The sequence below is a fragment of the Gorilla gorilla genome, chromosome 8, assembly GCF_029281585.2.
Source record: "Gorilla gorilla gorilla isolate KB3781 chromosome 8, NHGRI_mGorGor1-v2.1_pri, whole genome shotgun sequence".
Taxonomy (NCBI): domain Eukaryota; kingdom Metazoa; phylum Chordata; class Mammalia; order Primates; family Hominidae; genus Gorilla; species Gorilla gorilla.
This window is the reverse complement of record NC_073232.2, coordinates 65785340-65800290: the sequence shown is the minus strand read 5'-3', so window position 1 is coordinate 65800290 and position 14951 is coordinate 65785340. Positions and strand designations below refer to the sequence as shown.

Below are 14951 nucleotides of genomic sequence, written 5' to 3'. Positions count from 1 at the left end.
AGAGGAAACTCTTTATTCAGAAGATACCAACTAATAAGAAATATAGAATTAAAAAAGCAGTGGTTTATGACCACTAACAGGTTAACTGATTCAGGAAAAGATCATCAGTGGATTTTCAAAACACTGAGTAAAAGGCTGGGAGAGAACAGGTATTCACACTGTGTTCAGCTATCACTTTAGAGATCAACTTAGCAATGGCAAAAGAGAACAGGGTACCTTTCCAATGAAGCAGTGTGGTGGGCACCCTAACAACCAAGTGACAAACCTGTCTGAATGAGGCAGACAGTGGACCTCATGTATCTTGGGAGGTGATCCAACTGGAAGTGCACAACCCTGCCTGCTTGTATTCTTGCCAAAACTGCTCACACTGAATCAACTCATAGAAAAATAATCAAGCAAATTCACGCGACACATTCTACAAGACAAGTGGCTGGACGTTAAAAAAAAAAAAAAAAGATGTGGGAGGTGTTGCAGTAGATTAAGGAGACCAAAGAGACATGACAACCAAATGCAATGCAGACACACTGCCTGAATCCTGGGTTTCTTAAAACAAAACAAAAAAAATCAAAATACACAAAAATACTATAAAGCAGGGGTCCCCAACCCTGGGCTGCAGACCAGTCCATGGCCTGTTAGGAGTCGGGCCGCACAGCAGGAGGTGAGGTGAGCAGCAAGCATTACTGCCTGAGCTCCTCCTCCTGTCAGATCAGTGGCAGCATCAGATTCTCATAGGAGGGCAAACCCTATTGTGAACTGTACATGCGAGGGATCTAGATTGCAGGGTGCACTCTCCTAATGTCCCCAGTGCCAAAAAGGTTGGGGACCGCTGCTATAAATGGTATTTTGGGGACAAGAGAGGAAATTACAATATAAACTATATGTGAGATAATTTTAAATCTGTATTCTATTTGTTGGGGTGATTTTACGAAGACATTCTGGGACAACTGGAGCAATTCTAATACAGATTAGATATTAGATTCTACTATAGAATTACTGTTAGTCTCACAGCTGTTGATAATGGCATTGTGCTTATATGGAAGTCTTTTCAAGAGAGGCTTAATGAAATATTTAGGGGTAGAATGTCACAATGACTACATGGAAACAGTTCCATGCAGCAAACAGTTCAAACAACTTACATGCAAATAGTTCAGGAAAAAAATAGATATGTAACAAGGTTTACATCCATAAAGTGTTTGCCAAAACCCTAAGAACTGATCAATCTGGGTGGCAGTTATTTGGGTGTTCATTGCAATGTTCTTTCCACTTTCTGTTTGAAGTTCTTCAATATGAACGTGAAAGGGAACAGTACTTCCCTCTGGGTTCCGGATGAATTATTAAAATGCTGCAGATCAATGCTCCTGTGTTAAGTCTTCCCTCCTGCTCACCTTTTTTTCTGCTCTTGCTTTATTTTCATCTGTCTGACTCACAGTGGCTTCTGGCGATGCTATGGCTTTTTCTTTGAATCTCCTTCTTCATCACCAAACATATCGGCAGTGGATTGGACTTTGCCTTTAAATACCAAGGCATAAAATTACAATAAGGCCAGAAATCCTACCACAAAAAATCCTACCACAAAATTCATAGAATAAAAAATTCTTCCCTCCTGAAGATTAATATGAAAGTTACATTGTTTCTTGGTTACTTATAAAGAAATAGTAAGTGGAACTATACTCTTCCCTTCGAATTTTTCAAAGAGCATATTGACAGCTCAGTTGAAAGACAGAACAAATAGTTTAACCATGCAGCTGACATGCTTATCCAAGCAGCAGTCTCCTGCTGTGGTTAGAGAAGCTTGGACTAACTTAAAAGGTGAAGAGAGATCTAGAGGAAGAAAGATCACTTAAGAGGAACACCAAGTCAATCATCTAAGGAATCTGAGAAATGAAGGCTGGGCTCCTGCTTTAAAAAAATCAAACTGGGCTCGGCACAGTGGCTCACACCTGTAATCCCAGCACTTTGGGAGGCCAAGGCGGGTGGATCACGTGAGGTCAGGAGTTTGAGACCACACTGGCCAACGTGGTGAAACCCCATCTCTACTAAAAATGCAAAAATTAGCTGGGTGTGGTGGCAGGTGCCTGTAATCCCAGCTACTTGGGAGGCTGAGGTAGGAGAATTGGTTGAACCCAGGAGACGGAGGTTGCAGTGAGCCAAGATCCGCCACTGCACTCCACCCTGGGTGACAGAGCAAGACTCCATCTCAAAAAAAAAAAAAAAAATCAAACTGTACAAAAGCAGATAAAAGCAAATAATGAAATTCCCTCATAATTCCACCTGCCTACTCGAACAACATGGACATTGGAAACAGTTCAGCATACATGCTTCCAATTCCCCCAAAGGATGTACTAATGAATTAACACTAGTTATTTACAAATAAGGCTATAAATAAGAAGGTAATTTGAACAATGTGTCTTACCATTTGTATTTTCCACTTAATGTACCTATAAAACCTTCCCAAGTCAACAAGCGTAGACCCCATTCGTTTTAACAGTCGCACAATATTCCACTGAATAGAAGGGCCATAGCTTACTCTACTGATGAATATTTTCACCACAGTAAGCACTGCTGTACCGAATGGGGCATGTGTTGCTGAAATGAGGTCACTGACTCATGAATGTCTGAAGAGACTAGGAGTTGTCAAAGAAAGCAGCATCAATTTACTAGTGATTCTAAATCAGTTCTCAAAGATGTCCACTAAGTGAGGGCCCTGTGGAGCTATAAAAAGCACTACTACCTTCATTCACTGTCATCTTCACCGAGACCTGCATGCATTCTGCATCCATTTGCACTCTTTCTAGATTAACTAGGCTATCGTTTTCCCTCGTGCTTCGGCTTCCATCCTTACTTTCTACACCTAACACTGGAAAAGGACAGTAAGTCCAGACAGTCTGCTTCTAAATGCATTCTGATTCCATCTATTCCTATATCATCCTTTTTTATTTTTTCAAGTTGCTGAAAATCATGTGCACCTTAGGGATCTAGGGATCTACCTTTCTTTTCTGGAAGAGCAGTCAATGGATCTAAGTCTTGCTATTCCAAGTGTGATCTACAGACCATGAAGCTTGCTGGAAATGTAAATTCTCAGGCCCCACCCTGGACCTACTGAATCGGAATCTTCATTTTGACAAAAGCCTCTGGGAGATTCATCTGCGCATTTAAAGACAAATGATTTACAGGAATGACTTCAGGAACACAGGACTTACATTTAAGAGGAAAAAGAAAGGAGAATGCCAAAAAGAAAGGAGTGGCCAAGCAGATGAAAACCCCATCATGTGAAGAAAGACCAAGGCCACCTGAGCTTTTTGGTAGAGAGAAGAGAAGCTGGGAACTAAACGGCCAGTACACAATGCTGCTCATGTAATTGACTAAGGTCAGCTGGAAGAAAGTATGATTAAAACTTTATAATTCCAAAGGTCAGAACTGCGAATTAAGCAAAAATTATAGGGATAAAGGCTTCAGCTCTCTATAAGGAAAATAATCATAGTAATTAGCTGACAGAGCAGAAAAGATTGGGTCATAAAACAGACCTCCCAGGCACCACACCTATGTAAGTACAGACACAACAGCTCAATGACAGGAATGCTGGAGAAGGGATTCTGGTACTATAAGAGATACAGAACTAGGTGAGCTTATCTTCCATTTAGGCAACATTCTTTTTCTGGCTGAAGTCCTAGACACAGAGGCAGGAACACATACCTGTTTTGGAAGGCTTGCTGTGGGGTGTCGAGAAAAAGTCGTCATCATCATCACCATCATCATCATCAAACAGGCCAGTGGGAGGGGGAACATAGGGGCTTTTCCTTGGAGTGGGCTGCTCAGGCTTCTGTGGCTCCTTCAGTGATGGAACGGAGGCAGCACATCCGTGTCTCCTGTGAATGAAGGGACAAGACAGACACAGCTGTGAGCCAGTGTGGGCCTGCTGAATTTACAGAAAAAAATTATCACCCACCAAAAACTTTTCATTTCAGTTAATCCACAAAATGCATTAAAAGGCCCAATAGCCTCCATCCATTACTGCTACAGAACATCTCACAATGGAGAATCACCAGGTCACTCAAACACAAAAAAGTCCAAGGCCACTGAGCTCTAGGAGAATAAGAGCTAATATCATTAAATGAGCTCTTTCTATAAGCTGCTCAAAGCCCTTTGAAGCTCCCAGGTACTTCCTCATCTCCAGCCAGGCTTTAGAAGATGATAATTTTGAAATGGAAAAAACAGTATTTGTGTAGTTTTTAGAAAACAAACCTAAGTTATGTTACCTAAAAATACAGAAACAGCTCCTGCTGGGATTTTCTTTCCAGGTTTGGATGGTGAAGACTCTAGAATGAGAAAGCAAGGGGTAACCATTTTTACAAGGGAAATAACTTTCCTTGCTATTTTGTTCCTGAAATATGTGCAATGTAACACACAGCTAGTACCAGACCTTTTGAAACTACTTTTTCCTGAACAAGCCATTTTAAAATGCTTTAGTATTTTCTTCTCTAACAACATCAGGACTTTTTTTTGGGGATTGATACAATCTGAGCTGTGACTCCAAAGGAAGAGCATGCTGACCGTCATCAAGCCACAGCAGTGGGTCAGCTGGGGGACACCAAGGGAGGAGGTGAGCACAGCTGGCAGAGGCAGAGACAGCATGACCGGGGCTCCCCCAAACAGTTTCACTTCTACCCATTCCAGTTGGATGACAATCAACGAGTGAAAAAGAACCGCAAAAACATGTGAGTCAGCAGTAAAAAAATAAAGACATAAGAGCAAAGGGGGAAACCAAGCAAGTCACTGATGCCAAAACATGGACAGCAGAAAGCAGAGGAGAGCCAGGCTAGCGGCCCGCACAGCACGCACAAGGAGCGGCCTCCAAGGCCCAGCTCTGATGCCTGTGCCCGGGAGACTCGGCACTTAGAATCACTAATTCCCAAGTCCCAAGAACTACCACAAACCTATGGAGTAACATTTGTAGGTTAAAAAACATATTTATATTTGTGTTTTTTAAAAACTGCACCAATGGGACAGGTGCAGTGGCTCATGCCTGTATTCCTAGCATTTTGCCAGGCCTAGGCGGGTGATCACTTGAGGATAGGAGTTTAAGACCAGCCTGTCCAACCGTCCAACACGGTGAAACCCCGTCTCTACTAAAAATACAAAAACAAAAACAAAAACAAAACCTGCACAGATGATTTCAATGCACACTGGGTTGAGGAATTACTGGTCTCCAACTTATATACAGAATGTTAAAAATGTTTCTTTAAATTAAACTTCATTCCATGAAAATCATCCTCAACATTGCTCTAGGGTACTTTTCTTGTCTGACTTTTTATGAGTTCTCTCCTAACAAAGAGGCAAGACTGTGGTATGGGTTTACAGGTGGTACTGTTTTTTCCAAGACATGAATTAGTGAAGATGAATTACTTTCAACTGGACCACAGTAAAAACAATAGCTTTCTGCTTAACACAGAAACAAGGCTTGGGAACAACCTCAGGGTTCCATCTCCTAGTGAGAAAGACAGTTTTGGAACTCTGCACACCGAGACGCAGCTGCCCAGCCCCAGCTTACCCTCCTCCTTAACAGAGGCTCCAGCTTGCCGATCCTGCGGGGCTTCCGTGAAGAGGTCACTCTGGTTGAAATAAGGTATATGACAAAGAATTCAAAAAACCAGGAGAAAGCATAGCTGCATTTGAGGATTTCTAAGGAAAAATAACCTACAAGATTTAAAGCTACATATTTACTACTCTGCCAGAAAATCAGTTGCAAAGTGATAACTATGGCAAAATAATTTAGGCCTGTCCAGGAATTAAAAACAAACATGGAAGACAACAGACAAGGCAAGAAACAATAACCTAGTAAATTATTCACATTAACACATGCACATCTTCTCCTCACCTAACAAAGCACAGAAGGATACGGCATTTCTCACTCTGTGATTCTTAGTTCAAAATGTCCCAAAATATGAAAATAGAAGCAACTTCCAACTGAGAAACTGTTTTTCCCCCACTAAACAAGCAAAGCCTATTTCTTCCCTGTGGACCCCTGACACAGGTAGCTGCAGGGAGTGTTGCTGAGTGCCGTGGACTCACCTCCTCGTCCTCATCATCAAAGAGCCCCTTGCCCCCACTGAACAGGCTGCCTCCAGAGCCAAATGGTGAGAAGTCCTCGTCGGTCAGCTTGGGGGGTGCGAATAAGTTATCCTCTTCATCTAGCAAACAGAAAGCAATGTTTTGTAGGGAGTATTAAAGATGGGTCCGGAACTCAAATTCCTGGGTTGGCATCTGCAATGTCTCCAAACTGGCATGGAGTTTATCTGACCCTCTTTATCAAAGTGTGAGGCAGTCTGATGAATTTCACACTAACCCCCTGGCACAGTCCACTGACACCCTCAAAAGACTCTCTGGGCCTCCACTCTCAAGTCTGTCCACGTCTGTGGCAGACAGCATTCATTCTCTAGGCCAGCACCCTGGATCTAGATTTACTCTGAAGCAAGCATTCGGGTCAGATGCCACATTCAAGACCCATTCCCCCACGAATCTGGGGGAAGGAAGGGCAGAATAAACAAAGGGATCTGCAGACTGACACAGGGACAAGTGGAATGTAATAGACATGGCTGTTTAATAGGAAAAGGCCTGGTGTATCCTTTATTGAAAACAAATGCTAGAGATCCCTAAGTTTCTATATTTCTAAAGAATTCTAGAAAGACAAGAAATGATTGCTGTAAAATCTAATAAATCAAATCTCTACAGGAATTTTTACTCCACACCCACATATCCTCCCAGCACCCCAAAACATGCCTTCCAAGGCTTTTGTTTGTTTGTTTTTGAGATGGAGTCTTGCACTGTCACCCGTGCTGGAATGCAGTGGCGCGATCAAGGCTCACTGCAACCTCTGCCTCCCGGATTCAAGCGATTCTCCTGCCTCAGCCTCCCAAGTAGCTGGTACTACAGGCACCCGCCACCATGCCAAGCTAATTTTTTGTATTTTAGTAGAAATGGGGTTTCACTATGTTGGCCAGGCTGGTCTTAAACTCCTGACCTTATGATCTGCCCACCTCGGCCTCCCAAAGCGCTGGGATTACAGGTGTGAGCCACCGCGCCCAGCCCAGAGGCTTTAGAAAAGTAAATGGAGACAGACCCATTTGTCAGAAGGAAAACAGCATGTAAAGCAGTACTTCATGAATTATGTAAGCAACATTCCTTAGTCAACAGGCTCCTAAAATAACAGAATTGAGGGAAAAGGCCCACTGTCTGAAGGAGTTCTCCTTTCCTTCTTCTCTTGAGTGTCTTCCGAAGTTTTGCTTCTCCTGAGGGTAAGGCTTGAAGAACAGTTCACAGTTTTAATAGTACTAAGTCCTCCCTCAGTATACACATCCTGGTTCTTTCCACGTCTGTCATCCTCATAAGTCACAGCTAAGAGCAAGACGTCTGCCTTTCATCTCAGCTGCACTGAACCCCCTGCCCTGCCCACAGTGGGCACTCAAGAGTCTCTTTGTAAGGCAGAAGGCTTCTGCTTTCATCCCAGGCTCATGTGCATAACAGGATTGTATTTGTTGAAAGAATTATTATGTTATCTTTCTACTCTCTTATAACTAGAATATGCTAAATAGCGCATTCTTATGTGTTCAAAATATAGGAGTAAATATTCAGCCAGGAATTCTTAAGCTGTTGCCCATGGTTCTCTGGAGTTTCCACTAATCCCCTGAAATTATATGTAAAGTGTTATCTACATGTGTACATGTACGTTTTCCTTGTGATTCCACAGTGTTCAGTTATCTAAAGGAGCCCATTAACCAAAAAAGGAATAATCGCTACAATTTAAGCCTCTTCTGCTGTAGTAATTACTAATAAAAAGGGAAATCCACCTTTGGTGAAGCCAGCAGAGGGCTCTGCACTACCCCTCCCCTACTCCCCATCAACGCGGCTGGGGCTCACTTGTCGGCTCCTTGTCCACTCGGCCCACGGCATCCCCCTTGATGCGGGCAGCCAGCTCACTGCAAACGAAGTAGGTCTGCTTTTCTACCGCAGGAGAAATAAAAAGAATCTCTTTTTTGTAACAAACTAGTACACTTCACTTTGGACATCTAACAACATTATGTATACAAAAGCAAAGAAATTGAACTGAGGAGAAAACAGAGTTTAATTAAATGAATTTAAACATATGTACCCTATACAGCTCACCCAAGGAATAGGACTCAAAATGTTCCTTCAAAGGGAGATGCCCTTTATTTCCTTATTTTTTTTAATACTTGACTTTAATACTTAAAAATCTAAATACGAAAATAAGAAAAAGGTCATGGGCAGAGAGACAGGAGCAGTACGGTCTTCAGACTCTGGAACCAGACATATTCTGAATGATCTGACTCATAAAATCATAACATCTGGACAAGCAAGTGGTACTTGTGAGGCAATCCGAGATGCTTGCCATTATTTTCCAAAGTGTAAATGAAATGACAAATATGCAAAAATGAGAGATGTACAAAGTAAGTCACAATAAAAAATAAAAAAAGTCATTGGTTCTAAAACCCTGCCAAGTGATAGCAACCAGCCTTCCTTACAGGTCTAGTATTTTCTTCAATGTCCTCAATATCTTTCTCCTCCTTCTCAGAGTCAGCAAAAAGGTCACAGCCATCATCATCCTCTTCCTCATCACTCACTTGTGTGATGTGCTAAGAGTATAAAATAGCAAATTAGAACTACTAGTTATTAAGCTAAAGAAGAGATACTGCCACTTAGCCTTTAGGCTCCTCCTTCAAAATCGTAACAGCTGTTTAAAATAATAATCATAATCATGATGCAGTAAGTTATAAAGCAAAAGATGTGCTGGAAGAAATAATACACAAGATTTCCTTTGAATCTAAATAAAAATGCATTCTTTAATAAGAATGTAACCACAAGAATATAAAAAGCAGAATATTAAAATATCAAAATTGTCTGTTACTAGAGAAATATTTTTATTTATTTATGTACTTTTTTTATTTTTGAGGAATTTTGTTTTTGTTGCCCAGGCTGCAGTGCAATGGGGTGATCTCGCCTCACTGTAACCTCCGCCTTCTGGGTTCTAGCGATTCTCCTGCCTCATCCTACCGAGTAGCTGGGATTACAGGCACCTGCCATCATGCCTGGCTTATCTTTATATTTGGTAGAGATTGGATTTCACCATGTTGGCCAGGCTGGTCTCAAACTCTTTACCTTAGGTGATCAACCTGCCTTGGCTTCCCAAAGTGCCGGGATTATAGGCATGAGCCACCATGCCTGGCCTATTACTAGAGAAATATAAACAAAATCAGTATAGTCTTACCTTAGTAAGAATACTGAGTAATAGTTAAAAGGTAAAAGCTGTAACAATTAGAGAGCCATCCAAGGTAGGTCAAGCAAAAAACTGCCAATAACAAATCCAGCACGATACCACGCCCCCGTACATACAAGCATTTCTATGGAAACAGATATATTTATAAAAGCAAAGAAAAAGACGTGGAAAGACATGCTCCCAGAGCATGATCCCAGTTACCTCTGAAGAGTATGCAGAGAAGGAAAGTACTGGAAGGCTCAAACTTAGCCTCATCTGTTAAGTTCTAATTTTTCCAAAGGTACACAGTAGTATGTATAACTAAAAAAAAATTTTGTTCAATGTTTGAATCAATGAACTGTGCCAGGCATGTTACTAAAAGCACTTTATTATCTAATTTAATCCTTACAACTTTGAGGTTAGCTGCAGCACACAAAACCAACCTGTTGCATAAGCTAGTGCTTTTACTCACTATACTGTACTGTTTTGAAAAACAGTTTGTGGCCAGGCATTGTGGCTCACGCCTGTAATCGGAGAACTTTGGGAGGGTGAGGGAGGTGGATCACCTGAAGTCCGGAGTTTAAGACCAGCCTGGCCAATATGGCAAAACCTTGTCTCCACTAAAAATACAAAAATTAGCTGGGCATGGTGGCACACGCCTGTAATCCTAGCTACTTGGGAAGCTGAGGCACAAGAGTCACTTGAACCCAGGAGGTGGAGGTTGCAGTGAGCCAAGATCATGCCACTGCACTCCAGCCTGGGCGTCAGAGTAAGACTCTGTCTCCAAACAAACAAATAAATAAATAAATAGGCTACTCTATTCAGGAGAAGTTCAGATTTTGGAGTCACAATGTTTCAGTGATAAATTCCAGGGTGTGGGACGTAGATTAAGGGTGTTAAGTACATGGCCACTGAAGTTACCCATGATGGTGTTAGATAAAATGCAAGTTTGGTAATTGGCTCGCCTCAATTTTACCAACCAAGTTCCAAGTTCTAAAGTGTGTGTGTGTGTGTGCGTGTGCGTGCGCGTGCGCGCGCGCGTTTTAATGAATGTGGGGGAAGTGGAAGAGGTTGGTAGATGGTGACTTAAAAATGAAGTCCCCTTAAGACTCTAAGACTGTTTTTGCAGACAGCAGTCTTAGTCTTCTTCCAGGCTGGAGTGGAGTGGTGCAATCTCGGCTGACTGCAACCTTGGTCTCAGGGGATCAAGCGATCATTCCACCTCATTCTCCTGAGTAGCTCAAACTACAGATCTATGCCGCCATGTCCAGCTAATTTTTTTTTTTTGTAGATATGGGGTTTCACCATGTTTCCCAGGCTGGTCTCGAACCGCCTTGGCCTCCCACAGTGCTGGGATTACAGGTGTGAGCCACCACGCCAGCCCAGCCTTAGTGTTAACACTGTTGTAGGTTACTGTAACATATTGGCTCACAGTGTGTGTTCTCGGGTCTGCCTCTTTCCTGGTTACCTAATCATAAGTAAGTTACTTCTCCTTTCTGTACCTCAGTTTCCTCAACTATAATTTGGAAATAATATTCCCTCCCTCATAGTCATTGTGTGAATTAAATGAACAATGTATAAAGTGGTAAATACTGAACACTTGATAAATGTTAGCTATTATTAAAGGAGAGACTGATATTTAAATGATTACAATACAATGTAATACCTTAGGATAAATACATCAAAAACAACTTTTTTCCTTCCTTATTTTACAGCTTTATTACTGATTTCCCTCTAAAAAGAGACCCAAATAAATGTGGAGCGACTCATTATAGAGTAAGGAATCACAAAGTGCCATAGTCACATAACAAAACCAAAAAAAAAAAAAGCAATTGTTTTACCTTTCAACTGCTGATGTTACGTACAATCTATCACAAGAAGCATAGCTGTGCATTCATGAGCTGATTGTATTAACCTCTAGAATTTTAGAAACGAGCACATCTAAGCATATGGATACTCTCTTACCTTACAAAGTAAAAGCAAGCATTTTCTATTTTAAAATTTTTATATCTGTGTAAAACGAAGAATTCCTGGAGGTCAAATAAGAAAAATATACCAAACTCAAAGCACTATTAAGTCATGAAACGAAGACTCTGAGGTAGAAGTCAAGCAATATAATCCACAATTTCAGGTATTCCCAGCAACCATCGCATCTCGCAAGTAAGATGTATTTTTTTTTAAAGTCTCAACTTCCAAAAAATCAATAATCCATTCTGTAAAATCAGATGTAAAACTATGACCGAGCCGGGCGCAGAGGCTCACGCCTGTAATCCCAGCACTTTGGGAGGCTGAGGCGGGCGGATCACGAGGTCAGGAGATCGAGACCATCCTGGCTAACACGGTGAAACCCTGTCTCTATTAAAAATACAAAAAATTAGCCAGGTGTGGTGGCGGGCTCCTGTAGTCACAGCTACTAGGGAGGCTGAGGCAGGAGAATGGCATGAACCCGGGAGGCGGAGCTTGCAGTGAGCCGAGATCGCGCCACTGCACTCCAGCCTGGGCGACAGAGAGAGACTCCGTCTCAAAAACAAACAAACAAACAAACGACAACAAAAAAAACCAACTATGACCGACAGAAGACACCCAAACTTTTGTCGTGGTAACAGAGTAAATGCTTTTCCTAAAAGCTGCCAACATTTCTATCGTAAGGGGGCGGCTGGTTGTAACCGTAATGTCCATATTGGTCGGGATAGTAAGGTTCTTGTCTGTGTTGCGGGTAATTGTTACCGCAGGATTGTCCATGCCACTGATTGGATCGATTGTCACTTGGCCACCCCCATCTGCCGTCCCTGCCTCTGAACTGTCTGCTATCTTGCAACCGATTGTCTCTGTTTCTTTGGTTCCCACCAGCTCTGCTATTCCATTCCTCAACAATTGGAGAAGACTCAGGAGGGCGTTTCAAGTATTCCTGATACTCCTTGTCATCTTCTGTGAATCTACTAGCAAACATCTCTTCAAAATTTGGAACAGCTTTGGCAGTGTCAGTCATTCTGAAATTCCCAAAGATTTGAGGCAGCTGTATTGTTTAATGTTTAGATTGTTTAAATCCGCCAAGGGCTGTGTCTATCTAGCTCGGGCCGAACCCCGCCAGCGAGACACTAAGAGGCCGCAGGAGAGGTGGCCTCTGGCCCACCACACCGTGGAACTCCAGACCACCCCAGCTCTCCAATGTAGCGGAGACCCTTCCGCTAGCCATCGAAAATAACTTAAGTCACTTAAGCTGTACTTGGGATAATCAGGTTGTTATTTAATGAGGTGATAACTGAGGTGACTACAAAAGAAAAGTCTGGGATTGGGTGTGTGAGCAAGGTGCATGGGGACAGTGGTATGTTCTAGGTTGAAGGCTCACCCTAGGCCAAGCACCGTGGCAGCTGTTTTACAATATCATAACTTTAATATCACATCCTTGCAAGATACGTAGCTTCGTTTTACTGAGGAAAGCTCAGAAAAGTTAAATAACTCGCCCTTGGGCACACATGACTGGAAAGAAATTGGGATTTTTATTTTAGTAAGTAAGTTGGTCAGGCACAAGGGCGACTCAGCAGAGGGAACTTCAAGGAAGTGTGAGACAACAGCTGGAGCCCTGAACTGGGAGAGTGGAGGACGAATTATAAAGAGTTTTATGCCTGCCATAATGAGAAGCTTGTCCTTGAACTTGAGGGCAATGCTGAGAGTGCAAAGGACTTTAAGCAGGCCCTACACAGTGGCAGCCAAGCAGGTCATAAAAAGCAAGATGAAACCCAGGCAGATCAGGGATTCTCTATCTACAGAGCGTCCGCCTACCAGCTCCTTCACAGCAGCGGATTTTGCTGCAAGAGAAGAGGCAGCAGGCCAGGCCTTTTCCTTCGCCCACAGCGCCTACGTCGAAGGCTCCCAGGCTGGTTGCTCCACTGGCTGCTTGAGGTCCCCTCTCTCCAGACCCGCCGAACTGGCGGCCGGTCCCGCGCCGCTGCCTCGGGCCTTGAGCCGCAGCGCCACCCGGCCAACCCGCCTCTGCAGCGTTCCTGGCGTCAGCCCTTCTCCTCCAGCTTCCTCCGCCCCAACCTAGCGTACAACCCCAAACTCCAGTCCCAGTCCACTTCGGCAGGTTCCTCCCCTCAGCATCGCAGGTCGGATCACGTGCGGGTCCTGTCACGTGACATCAGGTCACGTGAGGCCGGTCACGCCCCGGGCAGCTTGGCTGGGGCTAGGCTTCCGGGGCTCTGCAGTCCTCGGCGTGTGCTGGCAGCCTCGGAGCCCACCGAGCCGGGCGGCTGGGATGGTGAGGGCGGCGGGCCGGAGAGGGGCCGGCCTGGGCTGGGGCCGCCGTCCCTGCCGCCCTCAGGCTCAGCCTCTCTTCTCGTTTTTTCCGCTGCAGATGAACCGGACGACTGCCGACCAGGAGCTGGCGCCGGCATCGGAGCCCGTGTGGGAGCGGCCGTGGTCGGTGGAGGAGATCCGCAGGAGCAGCCAGAGCTGGTCGCTGGCGGCCGACGCGGGCGTGAGAGGCGGGCCCCGGGGACGCGAGAGCGGCAGGGGTGACGCTTGGCCTGCGCGCAGGAGGGCCGGGCCGCGACTGCCCCTGCACCTGGCCCGTCCCGTTGCCTGCCCTCTTAGGAACACACGCCCCGTTTAGCCCCCGAGAATGCCACCCTGGCAGTCCCCGGCCACCAGGGAGAGGGGCAGACCCTGACCGTGGCCCAGACGCGACGTTCCCTTCGTGGGGTTTCTGGCTCAGCTCCATCCGGAGGGGAGATCCGTTTCCGCCACACTGAGGGATTGCTCGGGCACTAGGGAGGCGATTCCTGTTGGGACCTGGACTAAATGGGGTGGGAAACAGCCAGTATGTGGATATCCTTTAATGGGATTCTTCAAATCGGGGGCGCAAAAAGCTCAGAACTGTTCGAGTCCCAAATGAATAGGATTTTTGAATAAGAGTGGTGGTTGATTAGCTAACCCTTGGTCTGTGATCTCTGTAGATTGACAACCAAAGAGGACTTTTAAAAGGAGACAGGGTTTGCCCTGTCGCCCAGGCTGGAGTGCAAGTGGCTCGATCTTGGCTCACTGATCCTCTGGGGTTCAGGTGATCCTCTCACCTCAGCGTCCTGAGTAGCTGGGACTATAGGCGTCCACCACACCTGTCTGATTTGTTTATTTAATTTAAGTAGAGATGGGGGTCTTGCTATGTTGCCCAGACTGGTCTGCAACTCCTGGACTCTAGCGATAACGCTGCCTCAGCCTCCCAAAGTGTTGGATTACAAGCGTGAGCCACCATACCCAGTGCCAAAAAGGGATTTTAAATTTTTCCAGAAACGAGATAGGTGTCCATTAGCTCACTGCCACTCTTTTGATGAGCTTTCTTAGTGTTTTCCAATGTCACTTGGTTTTAGTACTTGTCAAACCAGCATTCCGGCCGGGCACAGTGGCTCACACCTGTAATCCTAGCACTTTGGGAGGCCGAGGTGGGCGAATCACGAGGTCAGGAGTTCGAGACCAGCCTGGCCAACATGGTGAAACCCCGTCTCTACTAAAAATACACAAAATTAGTTGGGCGTTGTGGCGGGCACCTGTAATTCCAGCTACTCGGGAGGCTGAGGCAGGAGAATCGCTTGAACGCGGGAGGTGCAGTGAGCCGAGATGGCGCCACTGTACTCCAGCCCAGGCAACAGAGTGAAACTCTCTCTCAAAAAAAAAAAAAAAAAGC

The 14951-nt window shown here is 44.6% G+C and overlaps 3 protein-coding genes across 8 annotated transcripts in view; 1 reads left to right on the top strand and 2 right to left on the bottom strand.

Annotated features, from left to right (window-relative positions):
- The window catches only part of WASHC2A (WASH complex subunit 2A), a 43007-nt gene extending 34258 nt beyond the window's left edge, over window positions 1-8749 (bottom strand). The window contains 13 exon segments of the mRNA XM_055353240.2: window positions 1386-1465; window positions 1468-1509; window positions 3694-3855; window positions 3858-3866; window positions 4257-4316; window positions 5549-5609; window positions 6070-6158; window positions 6161-6188; window positions 7228-7262; window positions 7265-7298; window positions 7915-7973; window positions 7976-7998; window positions 8538-8749. Of these exon segments, the coding sequence (XP_055209215.2) occupies window positions 1386-1465; window positions 1468-1509; window positions 3694-3855; window positions 3858-3866; window positions 4257-4316; window positions 5549-5609; window positions 6070-6158; window positions 6161-6188; window positions 7228-7262; window positions 7265-7298; window positions 7915-7973; window positions 7976-7998; window positions 8538-8629 (774 nt within the window). The 5' untranslated portion in view covers window positions 8630-8749.
- A 2888-nt stretch (window positions 8750-11637) lies between these two features.
- Window positions 11638-13042, bottom strand: LOC101136048 (RNA guanine-N7 methyltransferase-activating subunit-like protein). The gene has a single exon (XM_055353241.2). It carries the CDS (start codon window positions 12255-12257, stop codon window positions 11889-11891), a length of 369 nt encoding a protein of 122 aa, XP_055209216.1. The 5' UTR covers window positions 12258-13042; the 3' UTR covers window positions 11638-11888.
- A 351-nt stretch (window positions 13043-13393) lies between these two features.
- Window positions 13394-14951, top strand: part of LOC101143038 (WASH complex subunit 2A) — a 65210-nt gene continuing 63652 nt past the window's right edge. For 4 of the 6 annotated variants that reach the window (XM_063709751.1, XM_063709749.1, XM_063709750.1 and 1 more), the window contains exons 1-2: window positions 13410-13529; window positions 13626-13748. In XM_063709751.1, the coding sequence (XP_063565821.1) occupies window positions 13527-13529; window positions 13626-13748 (126 nt within the window). In that variant the 5' untranslated portion in view covers window positions 13410-13526. Of the gene's footprint in view, window positions 13530-13625; window positions 13749-14951 lie in introns of all 6 variants that reach the window. The other 2 variants (XM_063709748.1, XM_031006426.3) reach the window with 1 other exon arrangement.

Coding starts and splice junctions, on each gene's coding strand:
- LOC101136048 (XM_055353241.2), bottom strand. CDS start 12,257: ATGACTGACACTGCCAAAGCTGTTCCAAATTTTGAAGAGATGTTTGCT.